The sequence below is a fragment of the Drosophila gunungcola genome, chromosome 3R (assembly GCF_025200985.1).
Source record: "Drosophila gunungcola strain Sukarami chromosome 3R, Dgunungcola_SK_2, whole genome shotgun sequence".
In the NCBI taxonomy this organism is placed as follows: Eukaryota; Metazoa; Arthropoda; class Insecta; order Diptera; family Drosophilidae; genus Drosophila; species Drosophila gunungcola.
This window is the reverse complement of record NC_069139.1, coordinates 14,092,144-14,118,469: the sequence shown is the minus strand read 5'-3', so window position 1 is coordinate 14,118,469 and position 26,326 is coordinate 14,092,144. Positions and strand designations below refer to the sequence as shown.

Genomic DNA, 26,326 nt, shown 5'->3' with positions numbered 1-26,326 from the left:
ACTGTGAAGAATGGCCAGCTAGCACTCGTCCTCCTGTGTGGAAGCGGCTTTCACTTGGGTGCCAAACACTTCGTAGTCCGGTTCTGTGTTTTGAGTGCATGGCTGGTTCTCCGAATCTAACTCTGGCCCTATTGACATGCTTTCAGAATTGACATCGTATACAATTCCCAACCAGCTTTCTGGCATCTGGGTATCTGGACATGGGTCGCTTTGTTGGACTTGCTCCTTTTCTGTATCATTGACAGATTGCTGATGGTGTAGTGGTTGGTGCTGCTCCTCCTCCTCGTCCGGGTCCCCAATGCCATAAAGCCCATCCCCAGCCTCAACTTGCATTATAGTGTCTAGATTTGTGTGTTGTAAAGGAGTTTGCATTTCTAATCCAACAGATGAACCATTCAGGCCAGCTGAAAGGGATTCTTCTGAAGAGGATTCAATTAAGTAAACGGGACGTTGCCATCGGTCCAGCCTTCGGTTGTTATCCTGCTTGGTCAAAGCTCTGTCAACGTCTCTTTGGTTTGCCACTTCCTCATCCGAATACGGTTTTACCATCCCACGGCGCACAGCCTTCATGAGCATGGAGTCAACGTAACGTTGGGAGCGATTTTCCAGTCGTTTCTTTCTGTCGAATCGCTTTTTGGCGTCGAACAAACAGTTCATGGAGTTCATTCTCACTCGGACCTTGGTCCGCAGGCACAGCTGCCTCACTTCGTCCTCACTATACGTCCGTGCCAGATCCTCATCGGTTATTTTCTAAAAATACAGTATACTATAACTAAAAATCCGACTCAACAATAAATTCCAGTTTCCTTACCGTTTTATTGTGCATCCATAGGCATAACTCCTTATCATCGCTTTTCTCACACATGCTCAGCACCAATTTCTCCTCATTGGCCAGGTATTCCCTGAGGTACTCTGATATCACCATCCCAGGCATTTTAAGACACGATCCCAGTACAATTTAATAAAACTAAACTATATAATTATTATTTAGTTTCTTTTCGCGGTCAAGCCGAGACAAAGCCGATAACTGTCAATCGCAACGCTATGGCTATCGCACGAATCTAGCTATAGGATGACAGATTTTTTTTGGAAACCTAAAAATGTGAAAAGAAAATCAAATAAATGTTGGAAACAAATAACATATATATAACAAAATTGTAATAACAAAACAATCGTTGGTTTAACTGTATTTTTTTGGTTTTTTTTGCTGTTAATTCGCCATCCGATAGTTGGCAGCCCCGATTGCGATATTCGGGATTGGCCGATAGACAGCGAGTGGACAATTCTGCATACGCCGAAAAAGCGCACAAAAGAGAAATGGAAAACGAAGGAAAGCGAAGAACGAGAGTTTACACTTAGCAGCAGCAGGCCAAAAACACAAATAAATCGCCAAACCAGAGTCGGAAAATATAATAAATACATTGTGATCAAAGTCGAGATAACACCAAACAGAGCGTTGACCCAAAAAAGTGGCTAGCAAAGCAAACAGTACGAAATCTCTACGTGTTTTTATTTCAATCCTGCAACTCTGTGACCGTCTGTGTGTGTATGTGGGAGTGTGTGTTCGCTTGTTTTGTTTTGGCTAAAATCCCATTTATGTACATTGTTCTATGCAAAAACAAACGTTACCTAGCAGTTTATTTCGAAATTAGGCCAGACTTGAGTCAGTCAAAATAGCACGCATTTTGGCCCAAATTTGCCGTGGTATCGTCCGCTGATAAAACCGAGTGGCAACCCCAAGTGGCCACCATGTATACAAAAACAAGTAACGACGATGAAAACGAGTCGCGCGATAAATAAATGGAAAGCGGAGGCGCAAGCAGAAGGAAGAGCGACCCAAAACGAGTAGGGCAATAGGCAGAATCGTCGCTTTTGTTTCGACAAACAGGCACAGAAATAATCAAAAAAAAAAAGGGTCGCTTAAAACGTTAGAATTTCCAAAAAATTCACAGTGAGAACGAAACTCGAGATTGCGGCGACTTACCTTTTCTTTCAAAATTATTGAGTAATTTGCGGGCGGAGATCGGAGAGAGCGCGTCAAACGAGCGGAGGCGGCAAGTAAATTTGAAGCCCGATCCGAGTAAGGTGACTTCCTGGGAAAAGTGAACTGATCCAGGTAATCCCAGGTTCCAGATTCCAGGTATCCCCGATTTCCAATATGCGACGTTCGCCATACGGCTCTTCTTCTTGTTTTGCCCGCCCACGCCATTCGCCTTTCTAACTGTTCAGTGTCTCCGTGTGTGCCTGTGTCTTCATGTGTGTGTGTACTTGCACTTTGCGCGCGCTTGCAAGTCCTTTTTGTTTGCATTTAATTATGATTTAAAATTTATCATCCACAGCTGATCAAAAATTAATAGCAGTTCGTAAAAGAAATTTAAAAGTTTAAAGTTAAAAAAAAAATGTTTAGGTAATTTCTACTAAACCTTCTGTAAATTCTGTTTCACGTTAAAATGATATGTATAAACAACATGTCTTTTCCTTAACAGCTTTACAATGTATTTTCTGACTACTGTTCAGCTTACTAAAACCGTTTTAATGCATTGAATTTAACGCTTATGCTAAAAACAAAGATGTGATAACTTTGTATACAATTAAATTATTTAAATTTACATTCAGTTATCTTCAAAAATAAATACAACTTGCCAGTTTTACAAAAGAATATTTAAAAAAAAATTATTTGTAATTTTTTGAATACTGCTGTTACTTTTTTCAAAGCTGTATCTCTGATAAGTAAACCCGAACCTAAACCTCAAACACCCCCTTAGTTTACTAATACAAAATAATAATTGAAACCACTTTATTAATATTTTGCAGAGACGCTTATCATCAGGCGGTTATTATGAAAGGTTATGATTTGATTCCAATTCTCCTAAATACATTTAAGCTAAAACTAAAAAAGTCATCTTTGTTGCTAAGCGAGGTTTTGTCTCCTAACATGAGCCCTAACTTCCTTAAAACAATTCCAGTTCTTAACTTTCCCTATCTGTTTTTATGAGTACTAATATTACATTTTTCGATATATCCTGAACAGGCAATCACTATAAAATGTCTCGTAACAAAGACAAATACGACAGTGCCAGTCGAAGGCAGCAGATCTTTTTATCGCAGGAGGATATTGCCGCCGGCAAGAAGACAAATTGGAGTGGTCTAGAGATTACGGGTAAGTGGTGCTTTGTATTCCGAGAAATGCTCGATAATTCACCCCTATTGTTTAATCCAGGTTGCGTCCGCAACATAAGTCCGTCGCTGTGGGAGTTCGAGCACCTTACCGCCCTTTACCTGAACGACAACCAATTGCTGCGATTGCCTGCAGACGTCGGCATGCTGATCAGCCTGCGGACCCTGGACTTGTCCAGCAATAAGCTAAGGAGTCTTCCTGCTGAGCTTGGCGAGCTCATCCAGCTGCGGTGAGTGCCGGTTGTGGGGCAGCGTCTAGTAAGAGTTCCTCAAGTAGCTTAAAACATGCCACCAAATGTGTCTAAATATCCTACAGTTATGGAGTAAAACCTTGTCTGGAATGCATTACATCCGTAAGAGTTCTTGAGAAATACAGCTTGAAAAAATGGTCAATTTAAATTAAATATGTTGAGTTTAAAATTTAGTTCAAGTTAGACCCTCTAAATTTAAAATAAATTAAAGATTAGTTCGGTTTAACTGTTTTTTTTTCTAAGGGGTTTAACTGTTTCTCCTTAAAAAAAAAACAAAAAAAAAGAACCAATAGTATATTATTATTAATCGAAGGGTTTAAACAAGTGTGAAGGGATTTTGAACTTTTAAATATAAAAGTAAATAATAATAACACTTATACATTTAATTGCAGAAAGAAATAAACATTCATGTTTTCCAGTTACTCTATTATTATAATATTCTTTATATCGAGGATTGACTTCAAATACTTTAGTTTGTTACATAACCAAATTTGAACACCAAACGTAATTAGTTTAATGAACTGCTGCCTAAACTTAAGCCCTATTCATCACTGGTCCGAGCATTTCACTCACCCACTCCACCTCCTCCTCCTTTTAGGGAACTGCTGCTGAACAACAACTTTCTGCGCGTGCTGCCTTACGAGATCGGTAAGCTGTTCCACCTCGTCATACTCGGCCTCATGGGCAATCCGCTGCAAAAGGAGTTCATGAACATCTACAACGAGCCGAACGGCACGCAGAAACTGCTCACCTATATGCTGGACAACTTGTCATGTGAGTCCCCCCGTATATACATTATATCTGTGTGTGTGTATGTTTGCCAGGTGCGTGAGCAGCTCCTGTCCAGGTGTGCGTCCGTTTGCGATTGTGTGGGGGTAAAAAGGAAAGCACGCGAAAAAAGGCTTCCGAAAAGAGAAAGTTTTTGGTTGAGCTATGGAGCCAAGGGTATTTTAACTATGTGATGGGACTAGAATTTCCCCTTAAAATGTTCGATCTTCGAATGACCGGTAATCTAATAATTTGTACAATTACAATACATACCTATGTATATATAACTTCTTTTAAAACATTTCTGACTTAAAAGCTGGTTTTAAAAACATGCTTACCAATTCGATTTATTTCTTTGCCCAAACAGTATAAACAAAATTATTATTATTCCGAGGTGTAAGCCTTTATAAATATCCCACCAATAATATTTGCTAATTTAGCTTTGGAAAACTTTTTTTTAAACATTTTGTTTGCAATTTTTAAAATAAAAATAAAAGAGTTTACTCCTACAAAAGACCTGTTATTAAATTGTAAAATTATAAGGGCGCCTGGAGACACTTTAACAATAAAAAAATATTTGGTTATAAATAAACGACTTACTAAAGCATAAATGTACTAATGATAAACTAAACGTAAGTTTAGAAAGATTAACTTAGAAACTATTGAATTCATTAAACATATGGAATGTAATTGTTTAAACTGTAAGTACAATTTTAGTTTATATATTTTTAAAAATATTACATATTTAGGGATTTTTGTGTTTAGATTACGTGTTTCGAAATTCCAAATTAAATAGGTAAAAAACGTAATAGTCCTTAATAGTGTTGAGTACCATAGGCTAAGATGTTACACATAGTTAATCAGCAATTCCTCAGCCCAGGATAGGCCATAAAACCTGTTGTCGCAGCCATAATTAAAGTTCAAACTCACGGCTGCACATTAATGCCAAAAACATAATGCCCGGGCATCAATTAAAAATGTATAATTAAATGCAACAATTACAACAATTGGCGGAGTCGGCCGAAAGAACTGCCCGACCTCGACATGCAAAAGCCGAAAGCCAGCCTCTCTCTGTTTTTCGATTTTTGGATGTAAGAAGTTGGCTCGAAAGAGAGCCGGCTGTATGTATAGCGTTTGTGTAAACCATGTGGAACGTAAGAGAGACTGGTCTTAGCGGCTTTTACTGTTAGCCGGCCCTCGGCAGCGATCGCGCCAGCAGCTGACTTCAGTCTGCCGCTCGCTTGGCTACGAGGCGGACGCACTTGCTCCACTCTGCTCTCCAGTCTCCCTTAGCTGGAAACCCGTTCGCGACCGTCGCGCATGCGCCGTGTGTTTCGTAATTGCGATCGCGCCGTGTCCCAGTTTCTTGGCGTTCGCTTTTCATTTCGTTGCGGCGGCATCCATCGACTGCTCGACTGTTGTTGGCCAACCGGAATTCCTCATTGAGTTGTGGCCCAAGCCGACGAACCAAAGCAATCGGCCAAGTGATGTGCAATCGACTCGACCCGCCGCCAGGATTTAGTTTGGGATTAAGACAACAACAGCATGAGATCGCATGTGGCCGTTTATAGGGCGCCAGAAATAGCACCACCGCCACCCAACTACGCTCCCCTGCGATACCATCAGCATCCGTTGAACCATTGGCCAGGAAGCCAACAGCAGCAGCAGCAGCAGCATCCTGCTCCAGCTCCTGCCTACCGACTGCATCATGATCCGCCGGCTGCACAACCGCCCACTTGGGCAGGGCAATCGTCTGGTCCAGCATCCCAACCGGTTGGCTACGGGGTGGTCAACCAGCAGCGGATTAATGAGTGCGCCGGCATACCACTCATCTCGAATGCCTCCAGTCATCTTTCGCCCGGCCAGCGCCAGAGATTGCTGAGGAAATCCACCACGAAAACATGTCCATCATGGCCACCGGGTGGGGCCACCATGTCCCAGCTGGCTGTCCATGCCCAGGGCATGCCGTTGCTCCAGCAGAACGGCAAGCAGCATCTTCAACAACAACAGCAGCAGCAGCAGCAGCTTCAGCACCACCAGCCACATCACCACCTCCAACATCCTGTGCCCAACAACTGGAGTGCCTATCAGCCGATGAGCAGTCAGGCAGGATTTAAGTTGGCGGACAAATCGCGTGCCCTTCGCTACCAGAATTCTGCACCGCCCATGCTCAGTAGCCAGGAGAAGCCGGCAAACAATGCTTCCAGCCACGAACAGGCCCCTTCTCCGGCGGAGACCTGTCTGCCCAGGATTATCAAGCCGCGAAAGCGTCGCAAAAAGGATCGCAAGCCGGGCAATGGCGTGCTGCTCAAAATGGAATCCGATATGCAGCCCAAAATTAGCAACCCACGCGAGGCGTATTCCTCGGGCGGAGGGGGATCTTATCACCTGCCACCCGGAATACTGCAGCATGATCATACGCACGGAGTGTGCTTCTGCCGGGAGTGCGACCCACTGCGTTCTCTATGGGATTATCCGCTCCGGCGATCGCTCTCCGATGCCTCCTCCAGCGAACAAGGAGGCGGAAGCAGGGAGTCCTCCTCCTCCACCTCGTCCACGCACTCGGACAGCTCCTGCGATAGCTCCATTTGCAGCCAGAGCCTGGCGATCGGCTCGTCGGCACTGCGGGAGGAGACCAACGAGGAGTTTGCTCCCATCACCGGCGACAGCAGCCGGGCGGAAATTGTGGGTGTAATCGGATCCCAGCGGAGTCATCCGTGTGCTGTGACCACGCCCTCTCAGTGCATGAGCGATGATTCCGGCTACGGCGACATCCTGAGTGGTATCAACATAGCCAACGATCTGTTTGCCAATTGCTTCAGAGGCAGCAAACTGGGCCACGCCTCCTCCACCTCGATTTCCGCCCAGGCGGAGACGCTGCTGGATGAGAGCCTCAATGAGATATCGCGCAAGCTGATCGAGACCTGCAATGCGGCCGATCAGGCCGGATTGGGATCGGGTTCGGGATCGGGAGCAGCCAGCGACAGTGGTTTGGATAGCGCTGGCAGCCACAGCTGCGATTCGGGCCTCGTCTTTAACTTTGAGCATTTGAATCTGACGGATGCGACGCCCACAGCCTTGAATTTTCTCGTGGATTGCAACAACAATAGCAGCAATGGCAACGGCAACGGCAACAGTTTGGGCCTAATGTGGCGCGGAGGAAGGCAGCCAAGTGGAGGCGGAGGTGGTGACGGTGGCGGTGGCGGTGGCGGTGGCGGCCACGATGACAGCCAAGTGGCAGCTGCCAAACTGGGCCCAGACAGCCGGGCCACACCCACCAGGCTGATACTGGGCACGGTGGGCAAGCTGAAGCCAGCTTTTTCCACCATCTCGTGACGACGACGCCAGCGGAAAACTAATCAAAAAATAAAACAAAAAAATTCACTGGCAACAAAAATGAGAAAACCGAAACAAGATATCGCATCGCATCGCATCGCAGAAGAAAAGTGGCTCATTTTGCGACGATTTGGAGAAACGTGAGACGAGATAACGATGCGTGGGCGCCTTTGGATGAGGAAATGTAAATCTCCTGAAAGCATTTTTGAATTTCTACCCAACCCGAGTTGCGCAACTCCGGCGAAGACAGCAAAGAAAGAAGAAAACCCATTAAATGGATACAACGCACATGTGAGACGATCATCACATCGTCATCGCGATCGGAGCGAAAAACAAAAGGCCAACGAGTTGACCAAATGGGCGCAGGCAGGCAGTTCGGTACGATCCCCGGCCAAATGGAAACTTGTGAACGACAGACCGGGACTGGAAACATTGTACATACCACATGCACACTCCCCAACAACGAATCCAAATCCGAATCCCAATCCGACTTCCACTTCAACTTCAACTTTCACTTTCACTGCGGCGGTAGCTTTGGCGACGGCGACGGCGTTTTGTATATCTGTATTTTTTTTTCAAGACATTTTTCTTTTCTTTTTCTTTTTGCCAAGACCACAGATTGCGGAGCTGCGGGTGGGGGTTACGGGAAGGGTGCGACTCTTATGCAGATTTTGTGGCGCAAAAAGAAGAAGAAACTGTAGAAATCGCATAGAGATGCGATTTGAACCCTAAAGATACTATAATCATAATCATACCCATATCTATATATTTACTTTTTACATACATTTAATTGTTGTTGTTATTTGTGCATTAACGTTACCCCATAGGGCCAAAAACCTGTTCAATTTGGGATTTTTAAAGCGAGGGCCGTGCGTTAACTTTTATCTTTGAGCTAAGCAACGTTCCTACATTTTAGTTGTGTATCTTTATCGTTTTTTGGGTTCCATTTAATGTTATCTGTTTAGTTGGTTTGGTTTTTACTTAGTCCGTAATCGATGCGCTACAACGTGAACTTTTATAGTTGATAAGTTTGTTTAAGACCTAAGTAGTTGTCCTTAGATGGAAAAAACAGAAAGGATCTCTAAAGGTTTTATTAAAGTCTTAAAGGATTTGCAATCCTATTTTTCATTCTTTTACACAATGCGTTTTAAATAGTTAAGGTATTTGACTATATATTATATATATATATTATATATTTTAAATTTTATGTAAATCACTGACAATGAACAATTGCCTTACAGTTTTAAAACGCATTGTGTAGCACTGAACTGAGAGCTCATTTCTTCCGATTGAATTCGTATTCGTAAATTTAATGCGTCGGTTTAATTCTCGGAGGCAATTATAATAGGCGATCGGTATCATGTCATGTTATATTTACTAATTAAGACTCATATTTCCGACTTGTCTGCATTTTGAGCCGCATAAAACAGCCGAAAGAAGATCTGGTGCACAATTAATTCCAACTGAGATCACCAAGCATAAAATCTAAATCTGAAAATCGAGAGCAGCCCTAGTTACCTGCTTAGCTGTTGTAGTTGGCGAGTAAAAGTTTTCGCCTTTTTTTAATTAAAAGAAACTCACGAACGCGCAGCGCGCGCAGAAATTGCTTGAAGTTTTCCGCTCTGCTCGACTCCGGCTCGACTTGGCTTGAATTTTCTTGGCTTGGCTCGAATCGTGTTGGCTGAGGAGTAGTCGTAGTCGTAGTCGACGATCTCAGCATAGCGCCAACGGTTGGAAAATGTCACAGATTTTCCATTGGCAGGTTCCGGCAGACAGTTTGTGTTACCATTCCCCAGATAGAAATTACCACTTGAAGCTAATTTATTTAATTAATATTTTCACTAGTTTGTATTGTGCTCCCTCGTATTATTGTACTATTTGTTTGTTCGTAAGCATCGTTTTTGCACAAATAACAATCCTATAGTTAACCCATCAATACCACACCACACCACATTTGTAACCCACACAATATGGCCAACTTATTTATTTTGATTAAGCCGAACGAGAACTCAATAAAAAGTGTAAACAAAAATGTCAAACAAAAAGAACTTGATTGCTGTTTTGATAGCCCCAAAAATAGGTGTTGAAATAACGAAATATCGAAATTACAAAAAAAAACAAAGGTAAACTCCATCATCTAATGAGGCACGTTTGAGACGACTTTGGAGCCGGAAAAACAAACAGAAGTCTGCGTTTTCTAGGCTTACACACTTTGAAATCCCTGCTGCACGGCTCGAAAATAAGCTTTCCAAACACAAGCTAAAGCTCTTAGAGCCGCTGCACAGATTTCAATTACCGCAGCCCCGAGTGGGAACCTTTCACCTGGATGAATCTGCTTGTGCTTGGTTGCCGGCTTTCGCAAAAAGATTAACCGCTGTCATAACCGTAACCGGCAAATTAATTTCTGGTCATTTTGTGCCTGTCATTAGGCTAATTAATGTCTCCATTTTAGGGCCTCATTTGGGGTTCTGGCTTGTTAAGTCAGCTTGTAAAGACGCCCGACTACCTGGCGACCGGCCATTAGGGCTCCTATTTCTATTTCTATTTCTGGTCGCTCTTCTTTCGCAATAGCCGGCAAACCTTTGGAGGTCCGTGATCCATGCTCCATGCTCCATGCTCCAAGCTCCGGACCCGGACAACGGTCGAGCTTTGAGTGGGTCAGTGGATAATTGGGTCATTTGCAACACTGTTTGCGCCATCAGCCACCATCTAGCACCGGCGAACCACCGCACCACCGGCCAGCAGCGGTGGCTAATGTGTTTTGGCTACGTCAATAAATGCGTCGCGTCGCTTTTGCTGTTGTTGTTGTTGTTGTTTTTGTTTCAGTTGTTGTTGTTCTTGGCCATAAATGATATTGCCGCTGGCCAACGAAGCGGGGCCATTTTTCTTAGCGTCTTCAAACATGCTAGTTTTTCTCTTTTCCCTCTAGCCTCTGAAGTTTAATTGTTTTTCCTCACCTTCTCTCGCTGCGGGTACTTCAAGTTTGTCGTTCTATTTGCAGAGTTTTTGAGATGTTAACCCTTTTGACCGCAGTGTTAGTAGTTAGTGTCAAAAGAATCAGTAAAAGATTGGTTTAGGTAAAGTCTTCAAATATAATTTTTTATTTAATAAACAAAATACTTAAACATGTTTAAAATAAATAATAAAATAAAAATAATTATATAAGTAAATATATATACAAATATAAACTTTGCTCTTCTAATATATGTGTAAAATTGTTTAACAAACGTTTTTACATCAGTTCAAGTAAAGGGTATTACTTTCTTACTAACGATTTTGCTTCTTTTCCTTTTTCTGTGATTTTTCAGTTAGTTTCGTTGTGTTTCCTCATCCATCGCCCCCACGTTTCCTCTGCCAATTGGTCTTGCCGCTTTTCCAGTAGTCTTTTCTTTGGCTAGAAATTAGCATTTCGCCATGAAATTGAAAGTTGTATCTTCCAATTAACTTGGCCAGTTCAGTGGGCCACACACCGGTAGTTCATCATCATTGTCTGCAGTTGCCCAAGTTCCTATCTCAACTTCCTTTACAAAGAGCCACAAAAAAAAAAAAGCGGTTAATCCGAATAAAGGCCAAATGTCTACGAAAAAGGTTACGCAAAATGTCAAACAGTTAAGAATCCAAATCCTAACGGCCACAAAATGTCATTATTACATTTATTCTCCACTTTTAGTGCCGTCTGCTCGTTCGCTGGGTCGTCTTGAAGTGGTTGTCTTGCTTTTTGTTGCCACTCTTGTTGATTTTCTTTTCAGCAGTTCTCGTGTTGACTTCGCTTTGGATTTTCACAGACAACTGCTGGTTGCTACTTGTCTGGCACATTAGCCAAACTATACCGCACTATTCATGAGCCACTCCACTCGAAGAAAGATGAAGGGCTCCACTTTTGGAATAATTTGGTGGTGTAAAATTTGTATTCATGTTGAGCAATGTGTAAATTAGATTGTCTGTGAAGATACCAGGTACAGAAGAATTCATTAAAAGTCATGTTCCCCTTTCCGTTTTCGGTCGAACTGCGGGGACCCTTAATTAATACATATATTATTAGGTGTATTAGCATGGGAATATCTACTAAAATACCAATTTACATGCACAATTAATGTTAAACACTTGACAATTTAATTACAAATTAAGGTTATCCACTATTAGAAATGGTTCTAAGACAATGAAACGGTCCATAGCGATTGTTCTAACTTCATAATTTTCTTTCCAATAGCAATACAATAACTTACTTATTTAACGCTTTAGGTACAGAAAAAGTTGCTAAGCTCAATAAGCGTAAGCGTAAGAAAGTTGCAGAACTGAAAGTGTGTCAATATTACCTAACACAAGTTAATTGGGTTGCTTTTTTCCGATTTCTATCGAAGATTATCATGCTTGATTAGGTCACAACCAAAGATTGTAGGCCCAGAAGCAAAAGATGGTCATTAGAACCAAAGGAGTAAGCGATTGGCATCGGACCACTCATCCATCTCATTGTCATTATGCCAGGCATTTACATTTCCTACTATATACACATCCAAGATCTCACAACGCGTAGCTGCTGCTTCAAATGACGAAATCATTTGCCGGGGGATGGGCTCTAATGTCGCCTGTGACGCAAACTTCAGCGGAAAGAAAGAAGATGCACTGCACCACCGTGGCTCAAAGCCCATAAATCAAGTGGACGTAGGGCAGCCAAAGGGCCAGTGTTAACTTTTAACTCTTTCTGCCATTTGTGAGCGGGTTGTGCTTCATTTACTGCTGCCGCATTTGAAACCTTTAATACCCTATAAAATTATATATTGTTTATAATGGCTTACAATATTCGCAACCATAACAATTTTGAAATTCATTATATATATAGATTCTAACCACGATTATAATACTGGATTTCCTTTGCTACTATTGCCTAGATTTTTATTAGTTGTTTATCGGTTTATTCCATAGGGCTTCCTGTTTGGTGGCACCTTCTACTTTTGTTCTAATTATTTTATTACATTTTATCTGGTAAATACCTATCAATATAAAAAAACGTTGGAGAGGTTAGTTAAATTCTGATCCACATGGTGTCGATTTAGCACGTAGGGTTTCTTAAGGGTATTACGTTCTTCGGTCTTTAAAGCCGTATTTTAACTTCTTGTTGTAACTTATTCTTCGTCTTTTTTTGTGCCCGCTCACGAAATGGGCACAACATGAATTAATTTTTTCTGTTTCTGGCTTTTTTCCGTTTGCCACTCTATGTAGGTTTATAACTCGACTCGTCTGAGCTTTATTGTTACTGCTGCTTTTCTGCCCGATGACGAAGTTTTTGTGTGTGCTGCATACGATGATGCTGCTGCTGTGCCTGCCACTATTGTTGTAACTGTTACCTAATCGTTTAATTGGCTTAAGTCAGTTGATCTTTTTCTCCTCTCGTCGCTTTTATTACACGTTTTCTTGTTTTCGGCTTTTATTTTATTTAATTTTTATGACAACTTTGTGCTTTGTAATGCATTTTAAACGCATCGCAGAGTCATCGATTCCCACAACGCGTTTGCCGATTTAGTGGAGCATGCCGAATTGTTATGTGGGAAGAGGAAGTGGAGCGAAATTATACAAGAGGTCCTCGACTTATTTGTTACCCTGTAAACGTTTTGGGAGCAGAAACTGAAACACATATTAGTAAACCAAGGAAAAGTAGTTTTAAGTCTCACAAACAATGATTGATATTTTTAGAGTCATATAATTTCCAAAATCAAAAAAAAAAAAATTTTTTTTGAAATATAACTAACACTTTTTAATAATCTAACTCCTTACAATAATAGTATTCCAAATAATATTTATATTATTACCATTTTTTGGTGATCTAAATATTGTTAACCTTTTTGGCCAATATACCCCGACTTTCGCTCCATTTATGTATCGTTAAGTATGACAAAACGGCCCCAAACAACTGAAATGGTTTATTTATATAGCGAAACCGGTATTTATAACTGCAATTGGGAGTGAAGAAGCAGCCGCTTGGCGATGATGATATTAGTGCCAAAAATTATAATAGTGTGGCGAGGGCAATAACAAAGCAGCTGATGATTTGGGCCGGTGCCGAACCCCGCCCCTTCGCCACGACCCGCCTCTTTGTCCGCCTTTGTGAATGTTAACGGTTATTTCGGTTACGAAATGTTAACTTTTTTCGGTTGCTTTTTATATTATATTGTGCTTTGTCATTGCGAAGCTTTTTCCGTTTTTATTTTCATTGCTTGTTGTTGGGCTGATTCGTTGTTTTTTAAATCGGTTTTTTGTATTTTTGTATTTTTATTTTGTAGAGTAATTCGCATAATTGGCCCATATTTCTTATAAATATGCAACAGAAATCGGAAATGTTTTCGTCTGGTCGTCTCGCCTTTATTATATTGTTTTAAATGCGGAAGTGAGCTTACCAGCCTGTTTTCGTTTCATTTTCTTTTGCCGGTTGTTTTATTTCTCGGTCTGAATTTTTTGGCTTATCAAGGTTGTTGTTGCGTAAAAGGAAGTGCAAATGGTTAGAAAGTTTTATGGCCAGGGAATGGGCTCGAACTGCACTGGGAAAAAAATCAAGTATTTCCTGCTTAAGACCTGTCAATGCGGGCCAGCAAAAACCATGCATGTTTACTGCGATTTCTCTATAGTCATTTTACGTATTTAAGAAGTCATTCCTAATGAAACCCCTCACGAATTTTAGCACTTCATTTCACTTAAAGAAACTTACTTTTCCAATTTATTAGTTTAACTAGACTGGTCTGACCCAGTATACATTTGACTTTAAGGAAATCGTTTGAAAGGGGTAAATTTATTAGTTCTTTGAATGGTGAAATTTTATCATAGTGATTTCGCCTTTTAAAAAAATATGGCAGCTGTTACCAAAAATGGTCGATTTGATAAAAGCGAAATTTACGAGAAAATGTTTTGGGCTTCTACAGCGATTCAAAGCAGCTTTGCAAGCACAGCTCGGTATTTATTACTTTTGCCCATTTGCGTAATAATAAATTTTATTTCACCAAGTGATTGTAGTGTCGATTCATTTTATATCTAAAAAAAAAAAGCATCTTATATATTGTGTATCATTTGTAAGAAGTTTATGGATACACGATGAGTGGACAATGAGTAGTTTTAATTTGTTTTTAGTGTTTCTTAACATAAAGTCTTATTGGAGCTATACATGTAATTCCATAAAGTAGATTTTATTTTATTTTTATTTATTTTGAGTTTTGTTAGCAAGCTTGGAAGAAGAGTTCATTTCCCATTTGTGAGCAGGGCTTTTGAATGGACGGATGTTTGTAAATTTGTATGGCTAAGGCTGGTTGGCTGGATTGGATGGCCCATTACAGGCTGTGTCAATGTCAGCAGACTACAGGCAGAAGGCAGTAGGCAGTAGGCAGTTGTCTCGTCGCCGCTTTCCAACTGCGGGAGAGAGAAAGTACCCGACTGCGACTGCGAGTGCGCGCAAAGATTTAAAAGTGGATCAGCGAAAGAAAAATAAACGTAACCAAGCAGCGTGCGGCATTGTTGGCCGATCGCGTGAACCAGCCCCTGCCTCCTACGAAGATGCTGCCACTGCCTGTCTGCACTTGGAAAAATTTATATTTTATCACAGCGAAAGTGAAGTTTTTTTATCCTGACTCCCACATAGTAACTACTTTCTGGGAATTTCCCCTACTGCCTAACCATTCAACAGAGATTTAATATATAACAACTTTTTTCCTTATACAAATTCAAAGTATGAAAATGCGCTTCAAATAACTTAAAATAATTATTTATTAAGTAAACATCTTGGGAACTACAATAATTACTATTTATGATTACTATTTATGATTAGTTTGGTTTTTCAATACAAAGTAGTGTAAGTAATATTGTTTTGTAGGTAATGTAACACAATTGAGGTTCAATTAAAAATGGAAACCTTAAAGCTAAGATCGAAATTAAAAATGTATTAAAAATTATACTTTTTAGTGGACTAATCAGCCAAAATGAGTCAACCAAATGTGTCTTGCCAAAAAAGAAAAAAAAATCATGCAAATTAAAAACAAAGTAAATAAAAATTTCAATAGTCCTTTATCAATTATCGATTTGTTTTAATAATTGAAATAGAAAATTTGATAACTGTTCAAGTTTTTTCATTGTGTGCCTTGGCTGCTCGACGGAAAGAAAGCCCACGCCAGTCTGTGACTCCAACTGCTGATGGAGTTGCCGATGGTGCTGCTGCTGGTGGGAATGGTGATGGGGTGCTCTGCCGATGGAGCAGAGCTACCTCTGCATCGGCTGTTGCCACTCGCCATCCGCTCGCCTGTGCATAATCACTGTGCGCGCACATTTTCAATTGATTTTCCATGTGACGCAGCACAATTGGAGTCTTTTGAATATGGCGCTCACGATCAGTCGCAATCTGTGAAACCCGGCATAAAATGCAGTGGAAAATGCTGTCCAACTGGTTTCCCACACGCACATAAGCAAGGAGACGCACAGTTGTGGCCAAAAGAATAGCGATTCAAAGGGATTTTCCCTCACAAATGCCTGCGCCAATTTCTTGTGATACGTGAATATTTCTCTATATAAACACAATCAGCTAAAGACGCTGATGACCACTGATTTCATTTGACTTACTACCATTTTTGTCAGGTTACAATTTTCTATGCTATTCTTTTGGCCGCATCTGTGTTTTCGAATGCACTCTGTGTATGGAGCGCCTGAAGTGCACCTTAAATTGTGTTTCATTATTATGATTTTAATGCCAGATTGTCTTAAGTGGAAGCATCGCATCGACGGCAACTAAAGTGGACTGACAACCAGTACCAGTCAGAAACTGGCAACTGGCAACCTGCAACTTGCAACTTGCGATTGCTGAACGCCATTGAACATTGGCAGTCAATTGCTGCTGCGATCGCATCGAGCGAGGAAAAACTGGTGCAAATGAAACAAGTTATCTAATTGCAGTGCTCGAAGAAGTGTGGCAAGTGGCGAGTTGACTTTTGTTTTCTATTCGGAGTAGGCCTCTACTCCGCTTTACCCTCGAAAACCACCTCCATCTAGCAACGTTTTGTGCATACGAAATTGTTGGCCAACACACACACACACACACACACACCAAACAGGCTCTGCATTGGCCTCTTGGCGTTTTTAATCGCACCAAATTTCAATTTGAATTTCACTTTCTTTTTCGATACGCTCACTTGGGTTTTTGCCTTTCGAACTTTTGTTTGTTGTCTTTGCCTCAGAGAGTTGTTTTTTTTTTTTTTTTGTAAATTTTTTTTTTTGTGCTTTGCTATTGTATTTTTTTTGGTTTCTTTTTGTTTTCAAATGCAGCAAGCAGCGACCATGAAATCTTTTGGATAGAAAGGGCTTTCTAGTGGCGCCCGAGGAGGGACGTTAAAAAAAATAAACCATGGGAAAGGCGGTGGGTGGGGTGAGAGGAGCTATATATATATATATATATATATATATAGGCCGACACGACATGGCGTGACATTAGGCTGCGAGGCGAATATTGAACCATCGAATGCCAACTTTGAGTTAACCGTGTCAAGAGAGAGTAAACATAATTGATATGCATCTATTAAGCAGTTAATAATCTTGATTGTGTGACGGTGGAAATTTATGACTGCTCGAGCTTGTGAAATTATAGAAAGGATTTGATATAAGAACTATAGTCGATTAATAGAAGCGATTAATTCTCTTCGACTTAAATAAGTAAAAATTTTAAACCCGAGATGGTATGTTTGGTGCCATTCTCCGTAAAAATTTTCAAAGACTTTGTATTTATTTGTAATTTGCAAAGTAAAACAACTATTGACAGCAGAAATACCACCTCAGAACATACAAAAAGTGGGACACCAAACAAACATCTTTCAATTACCATTCAAGAATAAAAACCAGTTTCGTTTTCACTTTTATTTTGGTAATGAGAATTCTCTTACAAAGTTTTTAGCTACTCGGCAAAGATGCTCTTCAACATAAGGGGTTTAAAATCTGTATAACTTGAAAATTATTTAATCAATAAAGGCAACTTCAAAATTTAAATAGATTAATATATATACAAATAAAAAATAAACAAATTTAACTTTTTTTTTCAAATGATTAGAATAGCATAAAGATGATGGAAATTAAATATCTGTGCCAATAGTATTTTTAATTTACATTAAATGTATTAAAAGGCAGCCTACGTAGTCCAACTTTCCACTTACACTTCTACGAGCCCCCGCAAAATGTACGAACTCCAATTCAACTTCCACCAGTGCCGCCTAAAAAAATATGGCACGCTTCGCTGACTGAACAAATTTGTTTTAAAATTTCGTTGATCGCTTTGTTTTCCAAAGTGTTTCCGATGTGTGTGTCTTTTGTTACACCTGTCCATGGGGTAATCACTCACAAATTCGGTGAAATTATTTACCATGCGTCCCAATCAGCGGATGGGAGTTTTGAGTGGGTGCGTGGGGGTATACTTGGTGGGTAAAAGTTTCGTAACTCTAGCCCCTCAGCCGAACACCTTTGGCCCACTGTGAGGATGATGATGACGATGGCGATGAGGAACCCCACTTGAGGGTGTTGTTTGCTCACAACAGTTGGCATTGAGTTTGCTGTCGAAGTCTTTTGTTTGGCATTTTGTAATTCAACTATTTAGTTAGTACTTACGCTTCAAACACAACGATCATTCACACACGTTACGTTGCTTTTTTTTTTACCCCTTTCTCGTTTCGGTGACTCATTTGCGTCTTCTGTAATTTTTGTGGCGCCGTTTCAATTAAATAACCATTTGCGTAATTAAAGAGCAACGAGAGTGCTGGGTCCTAAAAACGAATTGTACAATTAAAATGCAATCAAAAGCTGTGTTAATGTAGTCATTAAAGGCTGTCAGCAAAAATACAAAAAAAAAAAAGAGAAGCACAACCGAAAACAAAACAAGGGGCAAACAGCAACAAAATTATAAAAAAAAAAAAAATCATCAAATTTATTAAAAAGTGAAAGTTTTTAGTCGACGTCGCCGTTTGCACAAAATTACCGGAGGGAAAAAGAAATGCAAAAACAATCAACAAGTCTGTGAAACAAAGCAAAACAAATCGCCAAAAGCATCGCTACCGCTTCGTTGTGAGAGCGAGAGAGAAGAGCGAGCGAACCGCTAGCCAGCGGAGCGATTGGGTTCCACAATCCCATTGCCGTAGAATCGCCGCAGAGCGGTGCCAAGTTCGATTTCAGGCCGTGGCTACCATCGATGCGACACGATGTCGTAAGCAGCGGCTCAGTCACGGCTACCAATTCGAGAAACTGCGGTGCGGGTGTGGCTTGCAAGATTTTCCACCCGCACCGCCAGCACCATCACCTGCAGCCATTTCGCACGTTTTACGCCCAACCGCATCAGATGCCACAGGTCGCCTTTGCCCCACCACCCCCCACTCCCGTTAGTTGGAGAAACCCATGTACCAGCACGCGGTCGCCCAGTGCTCCCCCATCGCGCAGTAAGTGGTTCCCGCAGCATCAGTTATGGTTGGGTAAAGGTACATATTCAGAAGGACAAAGATACTATAACAAACAAAGGTGTAAAATATTATCGAAAAAAAAATTCTTTAAAAAATTTAGTTGTCATTAAAATAAGGGTACACTATTTTAAAAACCTATAAAGAGTAAAGGCATAAAGATAATTTTTTGGTACTTCATTTTTAAAAGTACCTAGAAAAGGTGCACAAAATTAGATAGATATTTTTACGTACTTAAGCATAGAACAATTCTTACAATAAATTATTTATTATAATATATAAAACCTTAAAATATAAAAGGGTGCATTATTTTGATTAGTATTTTTATTATTATTATTTTCACAGTAAGTAGTGCTATAAAGAAGTAGCTGCTTATGTACCTAATGGGTACCCACATCACTGCCCTGCCCCTCAGTGGAGTATGCAAAAACCGAAGCACCACCTGACCTGACTGGTGCTGGTGGTGCCGCTTTTGCGGTGGGGCAACCCAAAGGCGGAAGCAATTTGATTGCCTGTGCATGTCACTTTCACCGCTTGCAATCTCTGCACCCAGAGGGCAGAGGGGAGCTGGAGGAAAAGTGGCTATGGGAGAACGTGGACGGAACCGCAGCAGTGTGTCAGTGGGGTAGCGCAGATACGGAGTGCTCGTGTGCCGGGGACTTTATGTGCGGGTGTTAATTTCATAATCTCTTGCAACTCAACATTTTCACTCGCCCAACTAACCGAACATCCGTGTGTCTTTTTCTTTGCAGTTACCGTCAATCCACCGCCCCAGAGGCCCTGGCTGCCACTGGCCAAGCCCAACAAAACGCGACCAGCCTGTAAGTTGTAATTAAAGCTTAATAGTTCTTAGTTGGCCAACAAGAATTTTCTATTACCAAGCTATTTGCAGCTGCCCTAGATAGCAGAACAGGCCGCTTTTGTTTCAACTCTATCGACAAGTTGTTTAGCTAAATTATGTACCTAAAAGATAGTTTTCCTTTTAATTGGATCGTACTATTTTAATAATGATCTAAGCTTTACTTATTGGATTACTACAGCAGCATTAAAAAAATAAAACCACGTAGAAAGGCAATTTCTGTTCATCTCTTGATCCAATTACGCTTAAATATCTAATTTAAAATACTGTAGATACTTTTAATAGTTACCCCTAGTATTTTTCATTTAATTTTCAAGAATGCTGTCGATTGATAAACAATATTAAACATTTATTTTACCAATTTCCAGGCATTTTTACGGTTATGTGCTACAATGTGCTCTGCGATAAGTACGCGACGAGGCAAATGTACGGATACTGTCCGTCGTGGGCGCTCTGCTGGGAGTACCGGAAAAAGTCGATAATCGACGAGATCCGGCATTACGCAGCGGATATCATCAGTCTGCAGGAGATCGAGACGGAACAGTTCTACCACTTCTTCCTGCCAGAGCTCAAGAACGATGGCTACGAGGGCATCTTTTCGCCCAAGTCGCGAGCCAAGACCATGTCCGAGCTGGAGCGGAAGTATGTCGATGGCTGTGCGATATTCTTCAGGGCGTCCAAGTGAGTACAAATGTGGGAAAGCAATTTGATGAGATACCAACAGATGCCACTACGTCTGCCACAGGTTCACGCTGATCAAGGAGTCCCTGATCGAGTTCAACCAGCTGGCAATGGCCAATGCCGAGGGCTCCGACAACATGCTGAACCGCGTGATGCCCAAGGACAACATCGGCCTGGCCGCCCTGCTCAAGGTGAAGGAGAACGCCTGGGAGCCGATGTCCGAGGTGACGCAGATCTCGCAGCCGCTGCTAGTCTGCACGGCGCACATCCACTGGGACCCGGAGTTCTGCGACGTCAAGCTTATCCAGACGATGATGCTGAGCAATGAGCTGAAGACAATCATCGACGAGGCGAGCCACAGCTTCCGGCCGGGCCACAAGAACGATTCGAATGCCGTCCAGCTGCTGCTGTGCGGCGACTTCAATTCGCTGCCCGACTCGGGCGTGGTGGAGTTCCTGGGCAAGGGGCGCGTCAACATGGACCATCTGGACTTCAAGGACATGGGCTACAAGTCCTGCCTGCAGCGGCTGCTCTCGAACGACACCAACGAGTTTACGCACTCGTTCAAGCTCGCCTCCGCCTACAGTGAGGACATCATGCCGCACACCAACTACACGTTCGACTTCAAGGGCATCATTGACTACATCTTCTACACGAAGACGGGCATGGTGCCGCTGGGCCTGCTGGGACCCGTCTCCAACGATTGGCTGCGCGAGAACAAGGTGGTGGGCTGCCCCCATCCGCACATACCCTCCGATCATTTCCCGCTGCTCGTGGAGCTGGAGCTAATGCACACGGCCAGCCAACAGGCGCCCCCCAACGGGCTGATCAATCGCCGGTAGCAATAGAATCGACGCGGCAGACCCACCACCAGCAACAGCACCACCACCAACACCACCCTGATGACGACGACGACGGCGCCGGCGGCCACGCGCACGCCGGCTGCCAGCGGGGGAGGAAGCGGGAGTGGGACTGCAAGCGGGAGCGGGAACGCCGGTGCCGGTGGCGGAGTAGGTACAAGTGGAGGCGGAGGCGGTGGCGGCGGCGGCGCACTCATGATTCCCGGCGGCTACAGGGGACGAAGCTGCAGCAATAGCGGATGCCATCGACTGACGGCAGCCCTTGGAGGATCGACCAGAAAAGCAGCCAATCCCCCGATGCCAGCGGACAAGCAGGCCTCCGCTCCACCGCATCCCGCTCCCAACTGACGTGGCGATCTGCTCGCACCAAGATTCGGTTTTAGTTTTGATTTCTAGCCCCGGTCCCTCCCAGCTCTTGCACCAAACCAACCCAACCCAACCCAACCCGAAACCCAACCCCAAGAACCCTAAGTTATAAGCTGACGACGTTGTGGAGGTCTCGCCGCTTTGTGCGCTGGATCGCAAAGTGCGCTCACCGAAGCAACCCATTAAATAAGATCGTAATCGTAATAGGAAGGAATATAAATTACTTGCTGCACTCCTCTTCCGCGCTTTTCGTTTTGATTTTATCAACTTCACGTTTTCTCACCATCGAATAAATCCATTATATTACAATAAGCATGTGCAAACTGTTGAGTTCTTGAAACACCCTCACCTCACACTCGCATAGCAGAAAGTAAATATGAGCCAATTTCGTTGAAGACAATTATTAGCAGCAGTTCGTAAAAAGTACCCAAAACCAACTATGCATTAAGTAAAAAGTAAAATAACATCCGTGTAAAAATTAAAACGAAAAAATGCAAATTTCTCTGATGAATCCGATTCTAAATGTTTTTTTTTTGCTCCTGTCAAAGGAAACTACAAAGTCATAAGATACAACATATGTGTATAGATACTTTTTGGCCACGTAAATTTTGCCGGAAACACTCCGGATGTGCAAAGTAAAATAGATCCTTAAACTAGTTGTTAATGCGGCGCGGATTTATGTAATGTATAACATTAGAAAGAATATGGATCCATTAACTCTTATTTTTGAGTGCATTGGGGTAGGTCGATTTGTGAGGATGTTAAAAAATCAACTCAAAACTCTAAGGGGTGGAATGTCATGCACTGAGGTTTATAAGAAAAATAATTTATTCTTGCAGAATGCAGGAGCTTCTAAGGATCCGCAAGGACTGTGAAACTCAATGGATTGCTTTCCGCCTCTCTGATTCTATAGTAGGATAAATAAATATACCCACCCTACTGTGCATATTTAGACTTAAAGAGATCATATATAAATACAAACTATGTGTACATACTGGCGTGCAGCAAAAAATACAAAATAAATGTCGGTAAAGAAATATTTATAAGTATCGAATGGCCCAAAAACCATCCGACATGGAAACGTTTCAGCACACACAATTCCATGTCCGGCCCTCATTGTAAACTCCATTCAGTGTCGTGGTGTAACAAGATAGTTATATAAACTGGTGGTATAAACGAGGCGCACACACCATCGGCAGGCGATCTTTGTTCACCGAAAACCCCTCATCAATACAAATAAAGTCAAGAGAGAATCAAACGTATATACACATTTTGTTTATTTATTTAACATACATTAAATGCTGTCGGGAAAGCCTCTCCTATGGAATCATTCTCCTCCAAATGCTTGGCAATGGGGCTCCAAAGCTTTGGGCAGGACTTCTGCAGCATCTCCAGATTACCGATGACATAAAGTGCCCAGCGTGCCCGAGAAAGAGCAACACACACGCGGTTTGGAAGTCGCAGAAAGCCAATTTGGCCGGACGGATTGCTACGCACCAGCGAGAGAAGCACTATGTTGGCCTCCAAGCCCTGGAAACTATCTACACTGGCCACCTGGACACTTGAACGATATTTGCGATCAAGCTGTAGGGCAAGACGAGATCTTAAGATACAACAATGCTTGTTAAGTAATATTCACATACCGATTTCTTAATGCACTCAATTTGCGCATTGTAAGGCGAAAGTATCACGATATCACTATGCTGATATTTGGCCCTCTTGATAAGGAAGTCAACGAATTTTGCCAGTACGCCAGCTTCGTAGGGATTCTCGAAAGACATGTCCGAGGAGCGTTTCTCCGGTTGGTTGTGCTGCACAAAAAACAAGTTCTTTTCCATGAGCCGAATGTCTTCGTACTCTTTTACTGACTCCGAACAGAGCAGTTCGTCATAAATGCTGGGTACAAGGAGCTCCGAAATGCACGGACGCATTCGGTACTGCAGATTGAGCAGAGAGAACGGCATGCCCGCCACGATGAGGCGTTCGAAGAGGGAGATTTGTGGCACCTGACTACTGCCGGTAAAGGGTTGCAGTTGCTTGTGATCGCCGACAAGGATTACGTGCTCCGTGTGCGGCGTAAGACAGGCCAGGATGTGGGCCTCCTGAATTTCGGCCGCCTCCTCAAAGACCACGCACTTGGATTGCAGCAGCCGGAAGAGGAAGTTTAAGCGAGCAGCACACGTGGTGGTCATGGCCAGCAGATCCTTGTCCCTTGCCAGAAAGAACTGGAAGACCATGCGCAATGTGTCGATGCGCTCGGCCACCTGGTGCAGCTGCTCTTGAGCCAACAGAGTCTTCTGGTAGCTATCCTCGCTGCCATCGAAGTTGGAGTACAAGCCCTGCAGGTACTGGAACTTCTCCTTGTACTCGCAGTTCACCAGCCACCAAACTCGCTTCAAGCGAGGCGGCACCAGATCCGGATTGATCATGGTGCGCGCATTAAACTTGGCTATTTGCGGATCTCGCGTCTGACTGCCAAAACGAAGTATTTCCTTGGTGTATTGCGACACCTTCACCAGGAACTTGTCCAGCGAGTCGTTGGTATAGGTCAGCACAATGATGGGTCCCGTGCCCAAGACTTTGGCGTTCTGTATCAAACTGTTCACCAACCCGACAGAGAGATGGGTTTTGCCCGTGCCTGGAGGACCCTGGATGATGCTGAACTCCCTGCTTAGGGTTTCCTTGAAGGCTGTCCTCTGGCTCTCATTGAAAGGCATATTTTCTGGCGGTTTGTCCAGCGTAAAGGGTTTACCATTAAGGCTTAGCTTAACTCCTGGCTTAATGTACGCTGGCGGTCGTATTTCAAACTACGTAATCGTTAAGGTATTGAGCTTAGTTATTATTTTTTTGTTGACATTTTCTTACCTCTCCATCTACAAGATAGCGACGCATGGGAAACTGTTCCGTGCTGCACGTGCTTAGGTAATTGTGAACCCTGAGATAGGGTTCGAAAAACACGGGCGTCTGGAACACAAACAGTGGTCGATCGTAGATGTTGCCAATGTTAAACTGCTTGACAATCTGCACACTTAGCTTTTGATAAAGGCGATAAATTAGACAAATACCTTATTATCAGTAAATACATTACTCACACATCCCTCTTTTAGTTTTTCCGGCTCTGTGTAGCCAACGGAAGCCAGAATGAGATCATCAAATACTAGACTTGTTGTGAAACAAAGCAATGCTCCTGATTTTATTTTGTCCAGACTATTCCTATTGTCTTTCTTGGAACCTTCGTTGGATTTTACTTTGAGAAAAACCAGGCTATGACGCTGGGCCTCGGCAAACTGGGAATTTAATGTCAGATATGCACTGGACCACAGCAGGTGCTGCTGCTCCAGCTCCTGGAGGTCTTTGCCAGCGCGCAGCTGCTGCACAAACTCGATTAATGGGGCAGAAAAATCCTCGCTCAGTAAATGCCGCTGACGGTTTATATATTGTACAACTTTATCGCACAGGGGAGGTTCTTGTGCTGTTAGTTCTTGAGCCTCTTCTTTCCCCAGAAATTTGTCCAACGTCGGGTAGATTTGTCCCTTTACATTAAGCAAATTTATGCCAGTAAATGCTTCCAAACCATCAGCCAAGTCGGATTTAATGGAATGTGGCAACTTTTTGTACAGTTCCACCAATTTGTAGCCCTGCTGCCCAAGAACTCCAAACTTATGGGCTCGTAGAAGCAGCCACTTAATGTGGCTCAATATTAGGGCCGAATCGGCATCACATTTACCGGCAGAGGCCTTGGCCATCAGAAGATTCCGGATCTTGTCCAGCAGCACAGACTCCCGGCTAAAGGCGGACAGAAACTCCTCATCGAATCCGCCCAACTCGAGTTGACACAGCGACTTCAGAACCTCCACGAACAGACTGACACGCTTCACACTGTCATTGGCCCCCAATTGGTTGACGAACAGATCTCGTTCCTCGGACAGGAAGTAAAGGAACATGTCCACGGGCGGCATTTTCAGAGCCTTTGTCAGTTCGGTCAGAGAGAACCGCCCGGAGGATTTTCCATCCTTTCCGGCATTCGCAGAACCGGCCTCCAAGTTCAGTTGTTTTATGTAGTCCCCCACTGAAATCAGAAAACTTGATAGGACAATTGCTATTGTAGGCTGAAGAAGAACTTGCCCTCGGGTGCGCGGCATTCTATGTGTTCCTCAGCATTCTCTCGCTCCTGGGACTTCACCTTTTTCTCCAAGCTCTGCACCAGCTCCTCCTCATCCTGGTCGAACCAATCTTCTTCAGAGCCTGACATGGTATTAAGTGTAATAATTAAGAAGACGCAGTTTTTTTTTTTCTTTGTTCTTTACGTTGCTGCAAAGCAAAGACGCAGTTAAAATCCCATAAATAAATAATAGTAGGCATCAGTTAAGCGGATCAACAAAATACCAAAGAAGATGTGCAAAAACAATTAGTAAAAAGTCGCATTATATGTTATTTAATAAATCATTAAGATAATTAAAATTTTATATATTATATTATGTTTTTTACAAACAAAACATATTTGGTTTTGTTTTAAAATGCAGGCAAAAAAAAATTTACACAATTAAAGCCAAATTATTGTTAAACATATTT

General features: G+C 42.5%; 4 protein-coding genes across 10 annotated transcripts; 2 read left to right on the top strand and 2 right to left on the bottom strand.

Moving 5' to 3' along the window:
* Positions 1–10: 10 nt before the first annotated feature.
* Positions 11–2,119, bottom strand: LOC128256666 (telomere-binding protein cav). Its single transcript, XM_052987171.1, has 3 exons — positions 1,985–2,119; positions 812–1,094; positions 11–750 (listed from the first exon to the last, which is right to left on the bottom strand). Exons 2-3 carry the CDS (start codon positions 932–934, stop codon positions 19–21), a joined length of 855 nt encoding a protein of 284 aa, XP_052843131.1. The 5' UTR covers positions 935–1,094; positions 1,985–2,119; the 3' UTR covers positions 11–18.
* On the top strand, positions 1,291–23,016 carry LOC128256620 (CCR4-NOT transcription complex subunit 6-like). Of its 7 annotated transcripts, XM_052987142.1 has the most exons (8): positions 1,292–1,488; positions 2,815–2,846; positions 3,032–3,160; positions 3,221–3,407; positions 4,027–4,202; positions 19,741–19,809; positions 20,216–20,528; positions 20,593–23,016. In XM_052987142.1, exons 2-8 carry the CDS (start codon positions 2,840–2,842, stop codon positions 21,368–21,370), a joined length of 1,659 nt encoding a protein of 552 aa, XP_052843102.1. In that variant the 5' UTR covers positions 1,292–1,488; positions 2,815–2,839; the 3' UTR covers positions 21,371–23,016. The 7 variants fall into 7 exon arrangements, with proteins under 7 accessions (XP_052843071.1, XP_052843095.1, XP_052843102.1 ...); XM_052987111.1 differs by having other exon boundaries at positions 1,291–1,488; positions 3,032–3,407; XM_052987119.1 differs by lacking the exon at positions 1,292–1,488 and adding an exon at positions 1,975–2,116 and having other exon boundaries at positions 3,032–3,407.
* Positions 5,033–8,711, top strand: LOC128256604 (Ca(2+)/calmodulin-responsive adenylate cyclase). Its single transcript, XM_052987086.1, has one exon. It carries the CDS (start codon positions 5,742–5,744, stop codon positions 7,530–7,532), a length of 1,791 nt encoding a protein of 596 aa, XP_052843046.1. The 5' UTR covers positions 5,033–5,741; the 3' UTR covers positions 7,533–8,711.
* Positions 23,008–26,098, bottom strand: LOC128256594 (NFX1-type zinc finger-containing protein 1). Its single transcript, XM_052987075.1, has 5 exons — positions 25,880–26,098; positions 24,847–25,823; positions 24,620–24,787; positions 23,398–24,561; positions 23,008–23,338 (listed from the first exon to the last, which is right to left on the bottom strand). Exons 1-5 carry the CDS (start codon positions 26,004–26,006, stop codon positions 23,039–23,041), a joined length of 2,736 nt encoding a protein of 911 aa, XP_052843035.1. The 5' UTR covers positions 26,007–26,098; the 3' UTR covers positions 23,008–23,038.
* Positions 26,099–26,326: the final 228 nt, after the last annotated feature.

Bases quoted from the DNA above. Each gene is read 5' to 3' on its own strand.
- LOC128256604 (XM_052987086.1), top strand. From the start codon at position 5,742: ATGAGATCGCATGTGGCCGTTTATAGGGCGCCAGAAATAGCACCACCG.
- LOC128256620 (XM_052987111.1), top strand. The intron at 3,408-4,026 runs GTGAGTGCCGGT...TCCTCCTTTTAG, and splicing joins GGCGAGCTCATCCAGCTGCG to GGAACTGCTGCTGAACAACA. The intron at 20,529-20,592 runs GTGAGTACAAAT...CGTCTGCCACAG, and splicing joins ATATTCTTCAGGGCGTCCAA to GTTCACGCTGATCAAGGAGT.
- LOC128256594 (XM_052987075.1), bottom strand. From the start codon at position 26,006: ATGTCAGGCTCTGAAGAAGATTGGTTCGACCAGGATGAGGAGGAGCTG. The intron at 25,824-25,879 runs GCAAGTTCTTCT...TTCTGATTTCAG, and splicing joins AGAATGCCGCGCACCCGAGG to TGGGGGACTACATAAAACAA. The intron at 23,339-23,397 runs GTATGTGAATAT...CTTGCCCTACAG, and splicing joins TTGAGTGCATTAAGAAATCG to CTTGATCGCAAATATCGTTC.
- LOC128256666 (XM_052987171.1), bottom strand. From the start codon at position 934: ATGCCTGGGATGGTGATATCAGAGTACCTCAGGGAATACCTGGCCAAT. The intron at 751-811 runs GTAAGGAAACTG...CTGTATTTTTAG, and splicing joins TATGGATGCACAATAAAACG to AAAATAACCGATGAGGATCT.